Genomic DNA, 20,026 nt, shown 5'->3' on the forward strand with positions numbered 1-20,026 from the left:
GAAGTGTCAGGTTGATAGGAAGATACATTCAGATACAGCGAGAGAGAGAGAGAGAGAGAGAGAGAGAGAGAGAGAGAGAAAGGGAGTTTAAAGAACACCGTGATTGAAAGGGTTTCAAGATTTTGATTGGGCACATGCAAATCGCTTAGAATTGCGATCGGCATCGAATGAAATACGATTTAGATACTTTTTTTTTTAAAAACATCTAAAAATGTATTATGCGAACATGAACCAGAAATCTCCATCAAAATAAATGTTGTTAATGTCACAGCAAGAAGAGAAACCACGCGTTTTCAATGATCCAGTTTATTTATTAAACATTTTCGTGTTGATCTTTCTACCAACGACCTCTGCCACCACGACCTCTGCCACCACGACCCCTGCCACCGCGCCTACCACCGCGCCTGCCGCCGTCCCTGTCACCGCCCCAGCCGCCGCGCCTGCCACCTCGGCCGCCACGGTGATGACCACGATGATGTCCATGATGATGATGGCCGCCCCAACCTCTCCTTGTTGTTGCAGCCGTGCTGCTTGCCACAGTGGTGGTGTCTGCCACAGTGGTGCTGTCTGCTACAGTGGTGGTGTCTGCCACAGTGGTCGTGGCTGCCACAGTGGTCGTGTCTGCCACTGTGGTTAGGCATTCGGCATTGTCTACATTGGCAGCTAGCGTGCAGTCAACGCAATTGGTATTGGTAGGATCCGCTGCGCAGGTGACGGCTTCGCCCAATGGAAGATAGGCAACAAGAATGGCCAAAAGAGCGCAGCTCAGAATGATTGTCTTGTTTGTCATCTTGGCTGAAGTGTCTACAATTCGTGAATGATACAATTCGGGCCAATTTCGTGCAGTTTTATAGCATCTCGAATTCTGGAAACGCCCCCAAAATTATTTTTGTTAAGTCTACACAGATGCTATCGATTTTTATTTGTCAAATACATGTTTATGCCATGTATTAGCGATTTTTGGCAGACGTCATAGAATTTATTTTTGAATAACTGAAAGCTGTGACTTAATGAATTTTGTTATTTAATCAGTTGCTAGCAAGCGACATATGACGTTTTCTTATTTACGTTCATTCGAATTGATTCAATCAAATAACAATTAAAGTCCCACTGTTACAACAAAGAAAATAGATTAGGGAATGCCCCATTTAATCAGCTGATTGATAGAAGTGATAAACTTTTGGCCAATATGTGGATTAAAATAAAAATAAGTAATAGAAGATTTTTTAATATAATATACCATCGAACTATATTGTTATTTAAACAGCCGTTCTATGGACAACAACATTTTAAAAAGCCAAAAGCCGAAAAAGTTTAAGTTTACATATTCACAAATACCATTAGAAGCATGTAGAAATACCATTTAAAATACTCCAGTCTGAATAGAGTTGATTGAAACTGAACTTTGCACGTAAGTCAACTTTTATATTCAACAGACACATAATCCCATAATTTCTAGACACTTGCTCATTAAGAGTTCTCGAAAGACATGAACTGCAAAGAGCTTAAGGGCGACCCGGGCAGACATCAATAAGCGGCAATCGAAGCGCCATCAAAGACATAAAATGAACACAAACCAAAAAAGAAAAAAAACAACAAAAAAAAGATCGAAAGACATTGACTAATAACTTATTTATGAACCGAGTTTATTGTTATGACTATGACCCAGGCACAGAAACAGCCCCCGACCAACAAAAACAACAACAACAATAAATAAACACGCTAAACTTTTCAATATTGATAAACTTTTTCTGCACTTTTATGCACACATACAAAAAAAAGACAGTAAAGAAAAAAAAAACCAACGGCAGCCGCTTCCGCTGGCCGCCATAGCACCGGAAATAGCTGCATGCAGACACACACACATGCACACATGCACACACACAGGCACACACACATGTAGAGACAAATGCCATTTACAATTTTTGTACATAAAGCCGCTTAAGCAGCACTCTGTGTGCCCCGCAGCTCCCTACCCCTTGCCCAGCCCAACGACATGTAATTTGTTTTTATGTCTGCCCATATACGTGAGATAACGCGAGGAGCTCAGTCTTTTTGCTTCCTCTTCCTCTATACTTTTTTTTTTGTATTCTTTTCTTCGTGCACACAACTTCGATTAACATTGGCAACACTCAAAGGGAGACTGTGCAGGGCGGTAGAGTGGGGCGCGGTGGGTTAGTGTCCAACCCAAACAACAAGTGGCAGACGACGCGACGCGACGCGGCGTACTGGGAATGGCCCTGGCCGTGAATTCCATATATAATTTTCGACGTGGCCTCCTGTCGCCTCCTTTTGGCATGGCGCAAAGTGAAAAATATCCTTGCCGCGTTGTGTTGCATTTGAAATTGTTCGCTAAAAAGCATCGGAACGTATTGAACTTTACACCCCGAACGTCGGGGCATGGGTAAAAGTTTTGAAAAACTGCCGAGCCGCAGTTGAGAGAGTTGCCATCAAACGGTTAGCAAAAAGTTGAATTTTGGGTTTGGGTTTAAGTTTGGGCTGTGTTCGGTTGAGTTGAGAGTTTGGATTGGGTTCAGCTTGGGGCTGCCAGTGGGCGGGGCTGACGAGTCGAGAGCAGCGAAGTTAGCGCATTTTGACATTAATGGAAGGTTCCTTTCTTTCTTTTTTTTTTTTTTTGTATTTTGCAGTAAAGTCGGAAATACAATATATATTAATATTGGCAGACGTGTTTAGTTTTAAATGGCAGACTTCCAGCTTCTTTTTTTTGCATTTATTTTGCAGGGGATTTAGGCGTCTGGCTGGGTACGCGTACAGACAGCGTAGCGTATTTATAAATTTGCTCTAGGAATGTGTCAAATTGTTTGCATAGCTTGGGCAAAGAACTCGTTTTAATAAAGAGCGTCTATTTTATAAGCGTGCTGACTTCATGTATAGCTAAAGCAAACAGCACATTCATATATGCACATATATATATTATTAACCCCCAAAGCTATTCGAGCTGTGCATGCTTAAACTAGACTGCAAGCTTAAGCTCGTGCTTTGATGTGTCTCGTCAGCGTAACTTAATATTTAAATTAAATTATTTAATAAATAGTAAGAGAATGTCTCTTAGTATTTAAGTTAAATTATTATTTTATGTATAACAAAAGCTTGTATTTTATTTCAAGCTTAAGATATATAAATTTAATCACAGACTTCCTTTTCTTGCTCTAATATGAACAAAAGCCTAATTTCAGTTTTTTATTTCAACAAAAATTGGGTCAGTGGTTCACTCAATGCACTCGCTTTATTGTTTATTCATTAAGTAGACCTAGTCGAAGTTTCCGTATCCTGGAATCATTGAACTCTTAAGTAGAGCCAAGTAATGTTCATTAATTAGAGGGGTTGATGCTGAAAGAAAGAAACTTTTGCCAGCCACCCCGTGAAAAAGTTGAAACCATTTAAAGAAACTTGAGTTTGCTTCACTTTCACTCAACGGGAATTTGTTTTATTTGATTTGATGGTCACATTGCGTGACAGTAATTACTAAATAAATGCAAACATCTGCAGCAGATCACACCGAACCAGAGACGCCCAGAGACGGCACGCCAAGGCAACGAAAGGGATGTATCCCAGGCTCGGTCAGGTTCAGGGTGGGGTTTGGGATTCACAATGGATTTGGGATGTGCGTGCTGCATATATGTTGCGAGGGTGTTTGTGTATCTTTCTAGTTGCTGTTATTGTTGGTAATTCGAGTAGTTCTATGATGCATGCAGCTCTTGATGGATTGGCTTAGACTTGCAACTAGAAGGGGACTGGCGGGAAGTGGCAGCGAAGTTGTGCAGGCAACATACGCGATTGTTGTTCTTGCTGTATTCTATTACATGTGTAAGTTGCGCTTAAGTTTTCCAAGTGCCTTGTGACAAATTTGACAACAGCTGAGACCAATTGCTCAAAGTTCCGCACACCACACACACACATACACACACACAGTTGCACACACTCACTCACACCTTGCCAGAGCCATGCATCGTTTCATCTATCAATCAAGCGATGGCAAACGCAATCATAAAACTGCCATTAAGCCAGGCACAGCCGAACCTCTATCATAAATCTTGAACGTAATCTTTAAAAAACAGTTACGAGACTTCATATCAGCCCTGCCCCCTTCAGCCCACCTTACCGCACTGCCGCTGCATGTTTATGCTATTAACATATTGTTTACTTTACCCAAAAACCAAGCACATTTTCCATTATCTGCATGTGCAGCAGCAGCAGCAGCTGCAACCCCACATTTTCCGCCCTCCTCTCATTGGTTTTGCAATTTATCAAATGTTTTTCGCTGGCGGAAACGGAAACTGCCGGAAGCTGCATAAAGCAACGTGTCATAATGGAGCGCGGTCGGGGTACGCAGCTAATGGCCGCTAATAACGCACCATAAAATATTAATAACAATGGACAGAAAAAAAAAGAAGAAAACTGACGGACATTACTTCCGCTTGACCAATGTCCAGGCAGGCTGGCAGGCCCCAAAATGAAGTGCCTTTCACTCACACACACACACACACACAAAGAAATCAACGCACAGTCGCCTGCCCCCAGCTCCACATCCATCAGATGCCACTCGGAGGCAAAGTTTGCACTTGAAACGCATTGAACTTGAGTGTGTTTGTGTGTGTGTGAGTGTGTGTATGTGAGAAGTGTGAGGTGTGTCTGAAGTGTGTGTGTTGGACATTTTGATTAGCTTTATGCCTGGACATATGCCGGAAATGGCAATATAGGCAGCCAGAGCAAAAAGCAAAGCAAATTCAGAGCACTTGACTTTCAGATATCCTTTGGCATTTCGATGTGTAGTAAAAACCGGAGCCGAATAAAGCTGTTCTGTCTGGCAAAAATTGATATTTCAGCATAATTATATAACAGTGCATTTGTTTTTCATTATTTAATACTACCCCGAAAATAATTGCACAACAGCTATTATTTATATTTAATACAAAAATAATGCAATCAGTATCATATTTTCCTGCAAACTAGATTTATCTCCATTAATTATATTATTTTTAATTAATGGAAATAAATGTTGTTTACGTATGAATCTAAAAAAAAAGTCTTTGGCCTGCGCTCGAATTTCTTTTTGCAATTAATTGTAACTTTAACTTAATTGAATATATTATTAAAATTATTTTATGAGCATTTTCTCTTTTTGTTTTTTGTTTAGAAATCTTTCGGAAATAATATTCTAAATATGTGCAATATTTTTCTTATATAGGTTGAATACCTTGGTGATAAGGATGCTTTCAATTTTATTTAATAACTACTTATTTATTTAATGAAATAATATACACAACGTTATTTTTCCTTTTTTCAATAAAAATATAAATTCGATATTGAACCAGGGCTGGATAAACTTACAATATGACTTACTCTTAGCTATATTCCTAAATGAAATATTAAAGATTGTGTGCAGAGACGAAACTCTCTAAGAGAACACTCCCATAAGACACTCCTCTTGAGTGGACAATAATGACCGCACCACACTGTCGCTGTCCGTTCAAGAGAGTTTTCACTCAATGCATACAAAATTACTTTAGGTCTTAGCGATGGTAAACCTATACCTGGAAATGACTATACACGGGCTTTTGTAACTCGCGACGTCTTTAGCCAGTTGATACGCAGCTTTTCCAGGGTATTCGAGCGAACATTAATGCAGTGGCCAGCTCACAGCTTAACGACCCAAATTGAAATCAACTATTCGACTTATGAAAGGCACTCGATATGCAGCTGGTGCAGGCGCAAGTCCTGCAAAAGCAGGCGACAGGTGCCAGGCGCTGTTCCTGGCGAGACGGTTTACTGACCCAAACCCCCCACCTCACAGGTCTCGCGTCACAATTTGGCAAAAGAAAAAACAACAATAAATATCGCACACACTCACACATGCACACACACGGAGAGACACGTTGCGCAGCAAATTGCTTAGCATACTTTACGGCTTCAATTGGCAATTGGCAGCCTTTGAATTTCGTTTCCCGGCACCATTTTTGCTCGACATGCCATTGGCAAGACGCTTGACATGCCGGGAGACAGGCAACGGGCAACGGGCGGCGCTCGGGGGTGGCTGTCGAGTGAAGTGGTTACCCGAGCCATGAGCCATGAGCCCTGCGCCTGGCGCCTGGCGCCTACCTGGCAGCTGACAACTTGGCAAGCGTTTTTGTTGTTGCTGGTGGGATTTCCACCTTCTTTTTTATTTTTGGGCGCAACTGGCATGTTGCGGCTGGTCGGATTTAAAGGCGAACAGCTCAGCGAGAGGCGCCTGTAAAGTTATGTTTTAAAGGTAAAGAAATTGTCTAGAACAGTTCATGAAAAGCAAATACGTAAACAGAAGCAAGGCGCAAAGGATGAAGTTCCAATTGAAAGTATTTTTAATAGAAATTACCCGACATTGCACGGCACATATAAATCATGTTTGTATATTATGCGCCAATATCCGGCAGATGCAAATTCATGCCTGCGAACTAAACTTCTCAAACAATAGACAAGCATACATTAAAGCAAAAGACTTAGTATGTTAATATTGCATTTATTTATTTAAATAATATTTTTTTTACTGCCAGGAATCGGCAAGCAATATTGGCCATAACAACGCACGTTGAGTACGTTTTGTAACAAGTATAAACTCATCAATTATTATATTTCTCAATTAAGACCTTGACATTTACTTGTCATCAGCTGAAAAGATCTTCACAATAAAGTCCAAAGAAAGATCCACAATTATGATATAAAACTGCTGAAGTATCTCAAAGATCTTGCCTGGAAAAGTGCAACATCAACAGTTGTTATTCTTAAAATTTGCCTATTCATTGAGCTCAGGTACTAGAAAGGGCGAAAAACTGAACTGGATTATCATACTTCAAGCATCTGCAACTATAAGAAACATATTTCCTTAATCTTTAATCTTTAATGTATCTAAATTTTAGACGTAAACGCATGTAAGCTATCAACGCTTTGATCGACCCTCGACATATGCTGACTGTCTTCAGGCTGTGTGGCAGCTGCCGTTTAACTTCCGTCTACAAGCCTCTCACACTCACACTCACACATACAGAGACAAACATTGGAAGTGCGTCAGTTTTGATTGAAATATTGACGGCAATTTTTGCATAGTTTGGCGATAAGTTTACCAGTTCGATCTGACCCCACCAGAAGCGGCAGCTGCAAATGTGGCTCATGTGCAGCGTGCTGAAAACTTGAACAGTTGCTGAGCGCGTGTGTGGGACACACACACACACACACACACACACATACACACACAAACAGATGCACACTCAATCGAGCCTGAAAACAGCTTATGACAGGTTACCTTATTATAACTGTCAGGGTTGTCAGGTTATTAGAAACCTTTTATGCCCGCACTCCGCCGAGAGCGCAGGTGCCCAATATCTTCATTAGGCTGTCGCGCGGGCCCCGTAAGCCGTGAAATGTTCACTTTGTTCTCCTGCACGACTTAAAGCGCTTTTCTATTTGTTTTTCTTTCACTTTTTTTTGTTTTTTGTTCATTCTTTCTCTATTTTGTGTTTTTGAGGCCTCTGACAGGCGACAGCTCAGGTGTAAAATAGTTTGCCACGTCAGTTGGCAGCGGCGTATTTTGTTTTTGTTGTCTATTTTCTATTTTCTTTGCCTTTGCTTTTGTTTTTTTTTTGTTGCCGCACTTCTATTGATTTTCCAACACTTTTCGCCTGGCGCATTTCTTCATAAATGTCAGAAAACCACTTTGATGTCTTGACTTTAAGACTGCCTACACCCACACACACACCCACACACACCCACACACACACACACACACATGCAAATAGATGGACAGATATGTGCTCTTAGGAATTGTATGCCCTTTTTCCATATTCCGTTTTTGTTCTGGTCACATGTGGCACTTTGATGTGGTTCTGGTTGCGGCAGATTGTGTCGAGTCACGGCTTTTAATCCCCAGGCCAGGGTTTTTGTTTTTTTTTTTTATTCGTTGTAGGTGTTGCTGACTGTATCTTGGGATTTGGGCATTTTTACAAATCACTTCGTCTAATTGTTTTGGGCAGCAAAAAGCCAAATGCAGCAATCAGACATTGCAAGAATCCCTGAACCGAAGGTCAGCCACGGCTGTCATGCCAAGGTCTTTTGCGCTGCGATTGCTATTTTCAACTGCGCCCAATTCAATGGCCGCTCATCAGACGGTCCACAGACAGTTGCCAAAATGAAAAAAACAAAAGTTAAAACAAATTATCTGCTAAGACACTAAGCGAAAGAACTAATTTCAAATTCAAAACTCGTGTGCGCCAACGATTTTTCTTGCAACAAAACTTAAAAGTTTGAGCCGAAGAATATTTGCTGCGAATGAGCTGCTTGTAAAAAGATATCGATGGGAGGGTTGAGCGAGGGAATTTTGCATCTACAAAATATTTCAACTTTGATTGTTGATAAAAACACAAGTTCTTACGACAAAATTATAAATAAATAAATATAAATATATATACAAACTATATAAAATTAATATATAATAATTTACTTTCAGCATTTGATTAAAATTGAAAGAAAATCGTCAACAAAATGTTTACTGATTTATTCAAGGGCATTTGACATATGATAATGATATGTTATCACACAGAGATCGTGCTCGCAATTCATCCAAAGTTTTCCCATTGAACAGTTGAACAAACATAATTGGAGCTGCGAGAAGCAGTTCAAGCTGTGGCAATTGCCAAGAATAGCAACTGTCAGCACTCACACGCCCCGCCCCCCACCTTGATGAAACCCCCTAGTACCCCCTATCCGCAACGTATCCAATATGAGTTCATTATATTCGAACTTTTCATTGATAATATTTCGTTCTCGTTGTTATGTCAACAAATTGATATGCATTTTCTTACGTTTTTTTTTATGATTTTGCTTTTGTTTTTGTTTTAGAGTTTTTGTTTGCATTGAAAACAATTTGAAATATTTTGTGTTTGTCTTGGAATTTCGAGCTGGTAAGCTGTTGGCGCTGCAACTTTTGACAGCTTTTGATTGAATGTTTGGCAACGTCGTCGTCGCCCTGAAGGGGATTACCCGAATGTGTGCTACGTTCACTTATCTATTGTCTAACGGGTAGGGCACTCAGGCACCCAGCTGGCCCTAATTGCTCGCACAGGTCTGCGACATAGACAGAGCGAGAGTGAGAGCCGTTAGAACAGGTGTAAGGAGTTACTCAATATTCACCGAGCAGGTGTTTGTTTCAGTACACAAATTGTCTGTGTTTGCTTGAAGATTTCTTAAAATACGGCGTAGAACTGCGATTTCAACAGCTGACGGCATTTTTCGAGAGTACTTTAAAAAAGAGAAACTAGACTAGATAGAGATACAATTGATTGAAAGCAAAAACTAAGTTTCCGGCTAGTTGATCCAGGTTATATTCTTTCTATATCCTATATACTTAATATATAAATCCTAGTATAATGAATTGTTATTGTTCGATATTTGTAATTAAATATAAACAGTTTAAAATATAAAGGTATTTGGCTTAAACTTGAAACAAAAAATAAAAAAAAAATATTATTTGTATTTTATCTCTCTATTATTTCTATAAAAAAAACAATTTCAAATATTTGTATAATATAATATTTGTAATTAAATTTAATCAATTTAATATATTAAACAAAAATATTTGGATTCAACTCATATATAAAACGAAATATTATTTAAAAGCTAATAAGCAACTTTATTATTTGCAGCTGCAACAATTGATAAATTACTGATAAAAGATTAAAACAAAACAAAAAAAAACTAAAAAAGAAACATGAATTTTAAAATTGTTTAATTTTATTTAAATAAATTCATAAGTAAATAATTAAATAAATAAGCCCGGAAGCAGAACACACGACCTCTGTCCATAGCCACAAACGAAGCAGCCTCATCAACAGGCAGCTGCCCATATGTTATGAGCACTCGCTCTTACCAAATGCTCTCTTAATGCGAACCAGTCAGTCGCCAGTCATGTGCCAATTGCCACAACGTTCCGTCTTATACGCAACGTTTTGGCATTTGAAACGGAGCAGCATAGCAAGAGCGCAAAGAGCGCAGCGTGTGCGAGTTACTTTAAGAGAGCACAAACGCACTGTACGCTCATTCGCTGGGGGCACACTCAATTTGAAGTAAATACAATGTAACGTTAAGTTGTTTGTTTTTTGTGTGGGGGCGGCCAAATGTAATCAATAATATTAAATATTTAATATGGCAGGTAAGAAAATTGTGTAAAATGTGTGCAGAGCATTATGTGATGGGCTGCATATGCTTCAAATATTTAAATGTCTTTTATGGTATCAAATTAATAATTTTAAAATTTTTTAAAAATGTATTTTGCATAAATATTAACCATAGGCAAAATTACCTGTGCAGCTGGCACTGGCACCTGCACTGCTCTGCCCCAGTTGGCATCCAACTCGGCAATGCGTTCCACATGCAACAACTATGTTGCGCTCTTTGGCGACTCTCTGCAGCCTTCGTTGAGTTGCGCGCTAGGCCCAACGGCACACACAGGTGCACGCGCTAACGACTGCCTCGCTCTTTTTTTGGCTCGCACCTACACACAGACACATAGACACACGCACCCATACAGAAATGCGAGTGTTACATGACATGCTCTTCTTTGGCTCCTCACACGCTCTCTTTCCTGCTCTTTCGCGCGCGCTCTGCTTTGGCAGCAGGAAACGTCGCAAGGAAATGGCAAAATGTTCAACGTCCATTCGCATTCGCATGTGTGCGAGCAACTGTAACTATATGTGTGTGCGTGTGCGTGTGTGTGTGTTTGTGCCTGTGGATGACATTGCGGCGCTCGTTGGGGCAGCGCCAGTTGTCGGCTAACGGTAGTCGTTGCGAAACTTTTGCTGGAGTAACGTGTCGCGCAATTGAAATTGGCGGCGTTTTCATCGTCCAGCGCCAGCGTCGTCTCCAGTTCACGTACTCGCGAGTTTTCAAACGTGTTCGTGTGACTGTCAGCTTGTGTGTGTGTGAGTGAGTCTGCGTGCGTGTGTGTGTGGGGGCTGCCAATTAGTGTGTTACATTTGTGCAACAGTCTCGTGTGCGTGTGCGCGTGTGCGTGCGTTCGTGTCTGTGTGTGTGTGTGCCCCATGCTGCACGTGTGTGCGTGGGGCGCCGCCGTCGCGAGAGCAACAAAAATGTATTAAAAAGTTTATAAAAAACATACATTTTGAAGAGCTTAACTACTCCTAAAAAACATATATATATATAGATATATATATATATATATATATAGCATACAGACTTTATATCGATATCGGCACATATATATTTAAATGAAGCTCCAATCGAGAAACCTTTGCTAGGTAAGCTTAACCCGAAAAAAAAAACAAACTTGTAACGAGCTTTTAATTCACTTTGCCAGCCAGCCAAAGCCAACGTCTTCCTCTTATTTTGGGGGAGTCCCCAAGTTTTTGGAATTTTTGTTGTTGTATTTATTTGTTCTCCTTTTTGTTTATTTATCCGCTCTGGCAGCCCCGAAAACTTTATCTAAATTCAATTTTGACCGTGCCGCTGAAATTGCCACCCAGAGAAATGAACCCGCAACCCGAAACCCGCAACGCACGTTTATGGTCATTTAACTGAATTAGATAAGTTAAACGATGTCTAATGTCAATTTGATTATGTGAGAATCAAACTCGTGGGTGGAAGCGACTGTTCCCTTTTCAATTGAATTGATGTAAAGTGTAGCAAAAATTCGGATTAAATCTAAAATTCAATTGCGACAAATTTGAAGTCAGCTCGAAGTCAGTTATGTAATTATTTAAGGGTATTTGGTATAGTTAAAAACATTCTTAAAAAGGAAACTTTTAGTAGATGTTTTAGTTTGCCTTTACGCGTTCTCGTCTCACGGCTTTCAAGCAAGAGTCCTTTCCCTTTCAAACTTAAACCAATTGCGAATTATAAACATGTCCGCGTTTTTAGAGAAATAAATATCAGAAACCTTCTGGTAGGCAGTTGAACTATGTTTGGAGAATGGATAAGTTTACTTTTGATCCCGAGATTTATGTTATAATTGTTATTAGAAAAGGGTCCATGGGTTCTACTAAAAATATAAGAAAACTCACAGACACTTCCGTATCTTTAAGATCTTTAAGTTTTTCGTAAAAGAAAACGTTTAGAAAGTTCTTTCAAAAAAATAAGTTTAGAATTTGAGATCAAAAGTTAAAAAAGCTAAAAATATATTTAAGCTATCGATAATATTGAATAGGGGTATGTTTAATAGTGTTGTATAATTTATTCTTTATTCTATAATTATTATTCCTATATTTAAACTTTATAGAAGTCGTTATTTTCTATATTGCATCTGATAACTGATCTGATCTGATATGAAATATGTTAAATAGAAATGAATGTGATTATTTATATTTATTCTCCATAAGAGTATATTTTCTATATTTTATCAAAGTATATTAAATATCTTCAATAAAAAGATCATTAATATCACTATTATTATTTGAATATGTAAGGGTTATATATAATTTATACCTATATTATGCAAAAAATATCAGTTATTATTATTATAATAAAAAAAATTAATTAGCACTAGCACGCTGACAATCAAAGGGAAGATCATTCAAGTTGAGCTTTAATAGTTATGGGCTGTAGCTAATCCGAACACCTCACAATCTAATGAGCTCTATTCAGTAGCCATGGCTGAGTCTAGCCTTCGGATCATGCTAATTGATGGCTTAAAAACTTTGACAAATACGAAAAGACAAAATCGAATGAATAGCAAATTGAAAAAAAAAACTGAGCCAGCTGTAAAATGTACAGTCCACAACTGTTGACCCAAGCAAATTAGCGTGAAAATTTCTATTTCTATTTCTATAAAAAAAAGTTGGCTATGAATATTAAAGGCCAGGTTGTGGCAAATGCCAGATATACATAGTTAAGCGGGTTGCGTGGGAAAAAATAAAGAGGAACAAATGTGGCAAGGTCAGCAGCAGACGGCGACACGCCCAAAACTCACGTGAAGCGAAGCAAATGCAGTTGGTTTTAATTAAAAAGAGCAAAAGTGACTTTCGAAATGGCCAAGAGATAAAACTGCAATAACTATAAAGAGCAGTTTAAAATGGAATTGACGATCGACGTTTGGCTCGAAAGGTTGGTTTAAAATGGGCCGGCTCTGGGGTTGGGGACGCACACGCGTCAATTTGTTAAGCGGGTCACGTACTAGACAACCCCATTGGCCAACCCAAGTGCCAACCAGGCCTCTTCCGTTCGCCGCTTTGTGTGTGTCTGCGTGTGTCTGCGTGTGTGTGTGTGTTGTCATCAACACGAAAATAAAAATCGAGAATTAAACTCGCTGAAAATGGCAACAGCTCTTGTTGCCCCGAATGCCGACCCATCTCTCCGCAAATCGATTTCAATAAAGTCGAATTTTTTATGTCGCTCGCTTGCTTTATGGACAAAAACTTTAAAGGCCGTGTCCACGCGCAAATGACGCAACAAATTAAATGTCAATAATTTAAAATAATTACCGAAAAAAGTAAATAAGAGTAAAATGCTTAGCAACAAATCCCAAGGCCAAATGATTTTAAACCAAATTTTTATGGCTTTTTAATCTAATTAAATGGCCATAAAAAGCGAGGCACGCAACAGAAACTGCTCTGAGAATTAAATAAATAAAAGTAAATCAATAAAAAAAAACCTATGCACTTTAAAGTCGGCCATAAACAATTTGATAGGACAACAAAACGAACAAACAGACTACAAAGTTGTCAACGGTCAAGACGAAGGGGTTGGCGGAAGGTTGGGGGAATTGTTACTGCGACTGCGACTGCGACTGCGACTGCGACTGCGACTGCACTTTGTTATTGTCAAATGGGTTAATGAGTGCGTGCGTCTGACGTGAAAGGGTTGCCCGGAGAGTCGGGGCCCGGCATCGGGGGTGCGGCTAAACGGGATCGCAGCACTAATGACCTGCATTTTGCATGTGAGCAGCGAGCCGTTTAAATGGGAGTGCATATGTGATATCATCAAAGGGTTGCAGCGCATGTGGGCTGAGAAAGCAGCCAGCAAAATAAACGTATCTGAAGAACATGCATAAAGGCTTGAGCATGCTCCAATTATGCTATACAAATTCAATAGAAATCTCTGAGTTCAAAGTTCAATTTAACAAATCTGCAATCATTCTAATAAAACATAATAGAATTCTTTTTGCAATCTTATACAAATTGGTGTGTTTAATGTGAGTCTCAAGATAGTTTCGCCTATCACGTCAAGATATTCCCCCAACCAAATTTATAGCTTCTTAAAGTAGTTTACATACTTAAGTTTATATAGTGGGCAGTAAATTTTTAGCAGCGCTTCGCCTACAATTTTATTGCCATTACACGCGCCTCGATATGTGGCTCTGGCGGTTGTATGACCACGTTTCCGTGCTCATCCTTGTAATTCGCATATGCCTCGGACAGCACACATTCCATTCCTAGGGCGGCCATCACACGTGCCGAGTAGAGACTAGTGCAGGTGGCCACCAGCAGGGGCAGACCCTTGGCGCGACCCACTTCCATCAACGCGGTAACCAGACGGCGTCCCAGTCCCTGTCGACGCACCGAGGCATCCACTGCCAGAATGTTCAGATAAAGGGTATCTAGTGAGCCGTAATGCTCAAACCAATGCGCTCTGCGCTCAATGTCGGACAGAAAGTAATGGGTATGTTCAATTAGATTCTTCGGCTTCTGCTCATTGACCTCGAGCCAATTTTGCTCCAGATCGCTGGGCTGCAGTACACCAGCAAAGGCCACGCCCACAAAGCGATCACCCTCTAGGGCAACTAGGGAGGTGCCCTGTCGTATGAGCGACAGGCGATACTCCCTTCGCTTCGGATCATCAAAGATCACCTGGTGATCTCCGGGCGTTTGCATTAGCGGCTCATGCCCATAGAAATGGTCGCGTAAAAAGAGGGTTGCCTCATCGATATCATCCTCTCTCATGGCGCGCAGCACGATAGTCGTCATGTTGCAATCTGTTCAGTTACTAACTCAAAAAACATGCTGAACAGCAGTTCAGCTTTTCGAGAGAGCTTATCGCCAAAAAGCTAGCGATGCGATAATGTCACATATAGACATGCAAACATATATGTATATACGAAGTAAAAACTCAAGCGATAAAGAAATTTAACTGATAAGCTCACAAACAATTTTTACATCAGTCACGTTTTCAAAAATTTGTGAAATAAAATTAAAAAAAATAATAAGTCTCAAAGGAAAGCTAAAATTAACATATACCTATATTTGCTATCACTAGAAAAATGTCTTATAAAGACCCGGATTATATGAGGGCATTTCCTGCAGCTTAATCGCCATGACGCTCGCCTCTGAGTGTGGCTCGGGCGGATGAATCACCACATTGCCATCCTCATCCTTAAAGTCCGCATAGAGTTCCGAGTGCACGCACTCCATGCCCAGCGAGGCCATCAGACGCGTCGAGTAGGCACCTGTGCAGGTGGCTACCATCAGGGGAATTCCCCTGGTGCGTCCCAGCTCCATTAGGGTAACAACCAGACGGCGTGCGATCCCCTGACGACGCATCGTCGAGTCGACGGCCAGAGTTTTCAGATATAGAGCATCCGTAACGTCGTAATGCTCAAAGAACTGAGCGTGTTTCTTGATGTTGCACAGAAAATAATGTATATGTTCGATGAGAAGCTTGGGTTTGCGTTCGTTGACCTCGCTCCAGTTCTGCTCCAGATCGCTGGGATGCATAATACCAGCAAACGCCACGCCCACAATGCGACCGCCATTGCTCTGGTCAACCGCAACCAACGAGGTGCCCTGCCGTACGAGGGAGAGGCGATACTCGCGCTTCTTGGGATCGTCGTAGATCAACGGATGTTCGCCGGGCGTCTGCATCAGGGGCTCATGGCCGTAAAAATGATCACGTATGAAGAGGCTGGCCTCATCGATGTCATCCAATTTCATTTCCCGCACGATCGTCGTCATGTTGCAAGCTACCAGGACTAACTCAATGCAGTTGTAGGGTGACATTACGGTTTTATGGGTATTTCGTAGGTGGCCCATTCAAGTGGGCTTATCGCAAAAAATCAATTAGTTGAACTTGAACTTAAGTTCATAAACTCTCAGAGCTGAGCATTATCATGTGATTGCATCGCGGCTTTGACAAGATAACAAACTGAACTGATAAGACAACACGTTAGAAAATACACGATGAGAGAACTAGACTATGATAAGCCCTGTAACTATCTGATAAAGGTATCTCCAGAATTTCTTGAATTTGTATGAAGTTTATTAATAACATAATTCGAATATTTTCTTAAGAATAGCCTACAATTTTAATGCCATAACGCTGGCCTTTGTATGTGGTGCTTGCGGCTTGAACACCACATTACCATCATCATCTTTATAGTCGCAGTAGAGTTCCGAGTGTACACAGTCCATGCCCAGAGAGGCCATGAGTTGCGTCGAGTAGAGGCCGGTGCAGGTTGCCACCAGCAGGGAATATCCCTTGGCTCGACCCACATCTATTAATGCAGTTACCAGGCGACGGGCCACGCCCTGACGACGGACTGCAGAGTCCACGGCCAGAACTTTCAAATAGAGCACATCCGAAACTCCGTATTGCTCGAAAAATTGAGCGTTTCTCTTAATGTTGATCAGATAGTACTTCACGTGTTCCATGAACTGCGTACGCTTCTCCCTGTTTAATTCCTTCCAATTCTGTTCCAATTGTTTCGCATTCAGAGCTCCAGTATATGCCACGCCCACAATGCGATCATCTTTACTCTGATCAACGGCAACCAACGAAGTGCCCTGTTGAATACACGATTCCTTATACGCTCGTTTATTGGTATCAAGAATTATTTGTTGTTTTTCGGCATAGCTCTGCAAGAGCGGTTCACCAGTGTAGAAATGTTCGCGTAGAAACCGGGTGGCCTCCTCAATATCAGCTGCTTTCATTTCGCGCACGATCGTCGACATCTCGCGAGTCTCAGAGCTTTACTGAGGGCAGTCGGAGAGCTTTGGAAGGTTTTGTAACTTATTAAGTGTGAGCACTTCGGAAGAGCTTAAAATAACTTGAACTTCAGCAACCGTTTGTATCCGGTTTTTGTGACTGACGAACTGACTGACTGACTGACTGATTGACTGACTGACTGACTGACTGATTGACTGACTGACTGTTAGAATGCTTAACAAAGTACAGCCCTGATAACGTGGAAGTAGAGCTGTGAATGTATCGGCTATATCTATAGTATCGATGTTTTTGAGTCAAAAATGTATATCGATTAATCCCGAGGCAGTTTTTATTTCGTATATAAGAAGCTTCCACAAGGTGTCTGAATTTTTCACAGTTTTTTTCCATTTCAAACAAGATTCTAGCGAAGTCTTCCAAGTAAACCCGCGTAATACTTGCCAGTATTACCATATAATTCCACACATAGAATCATCTTTATTGTGCAAAGCTTTCGTGTTCTATATTATACAATTTTATCAATTCCTTTTCATTAGGCAGTCCATTGCATTGTGTTTTGAGCTCAGTTACACGACAAGCGCCAAGCGACGTTGTCATCGCTGAGTTTTCACTTTTTTACACTCTGCCTTAATTGTGTTTGTAATCCAATACAATGTGTTGGGCCATTAAGTATCTTAAAGATACAAATACGCTGACATTGACTTTGCTTCCATGGAGAACAATTACGGCTTGGTCATAAAATGAGCTTGCACATTTGAAGCGGACGGTTTGAAAACAACTGGGCTTAGTTAATCCAGAAAGTGTAATTAAAGTGTTAGTCATAAGACATTAAATTATTAGAAATTGCGAGCTTGAAAATTTAATGATAAAAAGTTGGATTTGTGTAAAATAAATATATGTAAAATATATTGAATTAAACGTTTTCGCTTATCTTCCGCCCGTGGCGGTGAGTTGTATGGATTCATTTTTGTGCTGAGAGTGCACAACTAGACAAGAATTAAACTTTTGCTTATGCACCTCTTAATTCCATCCAGTGCATAAGATTTAAGAAAATTAGTAAAATACTTCTTCATGAAATTTTCAAATGAAGTGCCTTCTTACATCACAATGGAAATACCCACAATCAGAGAAATCTTTTAATTTGATTCGCAACTCTAACTTTGATTCTCTCCAACAACTATTTTTATTTTTTAAGATTATTTAATCATTTTGATTAATTTGTACTATATATTAATTGACTTGTGACTCTGCAGTTAAACAGTCAACAAATTTAACACAGTTTTAATCTTATTTTTACGCGTTCTACTATTAAATTCTCAGAAAAGCTGGCTTATCGCAAAATAGGCAAGGAAACAAATTGCAATGTTATTGAATAGACACAGCAACTGGTGGAAAATTTTATTTACAACTAGATAACACATATTTTTTGCCTAATTTATTATCACTAAATGGTGCAAAATACCAACTGCTTAGAGTTTGATGACCATAACACGTAAATGTGTGTGTGGTGCAGCTGGTTTGAACACCACTTGGCCACTTTCGTCCTTGTAATCGGCATAGGCTATCGAGTATACGCACTCCATGCCCAAGGCTTCCTTCTGACGTGCCGAGTAGTAGCTGGAGCAATAGGCTATCATGAGCGGGAAGCCTTTGCTGCGACCAACTTCCATCAGAGCGGCAGCCAGACGTGAGCCCAGCCCTTTGCCACGCATTGAGGCATCCACATTGGTTATATGCGAGTAGAGGATTTTGGAAACTCCGTAACGCTTGAAGAGATTGATTTCGATTTCAATTTTGGACAAGAACACTGCAATGCGTCCCCAGGTATTTGGCTCCATGGCAGCGGCCTCCTTGCGATGCTTCTCCAAATCGCTGGGAATCTGACCACCTGCCAGGACCAAGCCCACTATGCGTCCGCCATTGTTCTCATCCACAGCCAACAGGCAGGTGCCCTGCTCTATCATGGATATGTGATACTCATCGTTTTCCTTTTCATAGCATTTCTGCACATCCTCTCCAGAAGACGCACAGAGTGGCTCTCCATTATAGAAATTGCCTCCCATAAATATCTTCACTGGCTGGTAGTCCGCCACCGTCATGATGCGGATGAGGATGCCATTCTTTGAGTCCAGTTCCGTTGGCATGTTGTTTTCCCCGTATTCACTGTAGAACTGTAACACTTTCTGCCCTGCGCATGTATTTATATTGAATTTCTTATCGTTTAACTTTATGCATGATAGGGTGCAAAACTATAGTATAGTGTATGTATAGTGTATGACAATTGCCTTGATTACGCTTTTCTCTCTTTCTCACTTATCAGCCCGAACAATATCGACACCTGAATTGGCTTCCACTTCAATATAACTCGAGTATCAAAAAGTGTACATCAAAAGTGTATATATCAATGGACTGCTAACTAATTTCAGTTGGAAACAATTTAATATAATTTTCCTGCATTTTGTTTACATTATATTATTTATATTGACAATCAATTGTCGATATCTTACAAGGTTTTCGCGTCAGCTTTGACGTATTTAAATAAAAAATTATTTTATTTGAGACTAATTATAACTGTGGTGAGTGTTATATGACTGTCTTATCTTGCGTATAAAGCTTTACAACCGCATTTCATTATTTTTATTATATTTTATTAGTTAGCTGCCTCGTTAGTTCCTATATGATTCAATTTAATATACTTTGTAATATTTTCTATACTTTGTATGATCTGCAATGTAATAAAAAGAAAAGTACGAGATACCCCTTACTACGGAAGCTAGTAAGTACTTATGAATGAACCAATATTTATGGAATCAAAGTTTATCAAAACGGAACGAGCTTTTATAAAGAATATTCGAATGGAATCAAAGTTATGTAAGATATGTTTACGTCAAACACGCAGTGGCCGTCGGTTCTGATCGTGTCGTCTGTAAATTATCAGATGTCGTTTGGATGATTACAGATTGTTAACAATTTTGAGTCAGTCGATACTAATAACTTATAAGCATCGCACGCAAGTATAATTTTGTAACGCTTTAAAGTTTAAAACTACATCTAAGCCGCATTCATGTTCTTCTAAGTTAATTCAACAATC

General features: G+C 40.1%; 5 protein-coding genes across 5 annotated transcripts; all 5 read right to left on the reverse strand.

Moving 5' to 3' along the window:
- Nucleotides 1-337: 337 nt before the first annotated feature.
- LOC115759333 (cold and drought-regulated protein CORA-like) lies at nt 338-790 on the reverse strand. Its single transcript, XM_030700252.1, has one exon. It carries the CDS (start codon nt 788-790, stop codon nt 338-340), a length of 453 nt encoding a protein of 150 aa, XP_030556112.1.
- A 13,422-nt stretch (nt 791-14,212) lies between these two features.
- Nucleotides 14,213-15,096, reverse strand: LOC115758936. The gene has a single exon (XM_030699737.1). The coding sequence runs from the start codon at nt 14,961-14,963 to the stop codon at nt 14,316-14,318; it is 648 nt and encodes a 215-aa protein (XP_030555597.1). The 5' UTR covers nt 14,964-15,096; the 3' UTR covers nt 14,213-14,315.
- Nucleotides 15,097-15,149: 53 nt separating this feature from the next.
- LOC115758933 lies at nt 15,150-16,194 on the reverse strand. The gene has a single exon (XM_030699734.1). It carries the CDS (start codon nt 16,023-16,025, stop codon nt 15,249-15,251), a length of 777 nt encoding a protein of 258 aa, XP_030555594.1. The 5' UTR covers nt 16,026-16,194; the 3' UTR covers nt 15,150-15,248.
- A 39-nt stretch (nt 16,195-16,233) lies between these two features.
- LOC115758935 (dopamine N-acetyltransferase-like) lies at nt 16,234-17,115 on the reverse strand. The gene has a single exon (XM_030699736.1). The coding sequence runs from the start codon at nt 16,941-16,943 to the stop codon at nt 16,290-16,292; it is 654 nt and encodes a 217-aa protein (XP_030555596.1). The 5' UTR covers nt 16,944-17,115; the 3' UTR covers nt 16,234-16,289.
- Nucleotides 17,116-18,303: 1,188 nt separating this feature from the next.
- On the reverse strand, nt 18,304-19,113 carry LOC115758934 (dopamine N-acetyltransferase-like). The gene has a single exon (XM_030699735.1). It carries the CDS (start codon nt 19,077-19,079, stop codon nt 18,405-18,407), a length of 675 nt encoding a protein of 224 aa, XP_030555595.1. The 5' UTR covers nt 19,080-19,113; the 3' UTR covers nt 18,304-18,404.
- Nucleotides 19,114-20,026: the final 913 nt, after the last annotated feature.

The sequence above is a fragment of the Drosophila novamexicana genome, unplaced genomic scaffold (assembly GCF_003285875.2).
Source record: "Drosophila novamexicana strain 15010-1031.04,08,12 unplaced genomic scaffold, DnovRS2.1 tig00000193-arrow-pilon, whole genome shotgun sequence".
In the NCBI taxonomy this organism is placed as follows: domain Eukaryota; kingdom Metazoa; phylum Arthropoda; class Insecta; order Diptera; family Drosophilidae; genus Drosophila; species Drosophila novamexicana.

What these genes read in the sequence shown, in the direction of transcription:
- LOC115758936 (XM_030699737.1), bottom strand. Translation starts at nt 14,963, where the DNA reads ATGACGACTATCGTGCTGCGCGCCATGAGAGAGGATGATATCGATGAG.
- LOC115758934 (XM_030699735.1), bottom strand. Translation starts at nt 19,079, where the DNA reads ATGCCAACGGAACTGGACTCAAAGAATGGCATCCTCATCCGCATCATG.
- LOC115758935 (XM_030699736.1), bottom strand. Translation starts at nt 16,943, where the DNA reads ATGTCGACGATCGTGCGCGAAATGAAAGCAGCTGATATTGAGGAGGCC.
- LOC115759333 (XM_030700252.1), bottom strand. Translation starts at nt 790, where the DNA reads ATGACAAACAAGACAATCATTCTGAGCTGCGCTCTTTTGGCCATTCTT.
- LOC115758933 (XM_030699734.1), bottom strand. Translation starts at nt 16,025, where the DNA reads ATGGGCCACCTACGAAATACCCATAAAACCGTAATGTCACCCTACAAC.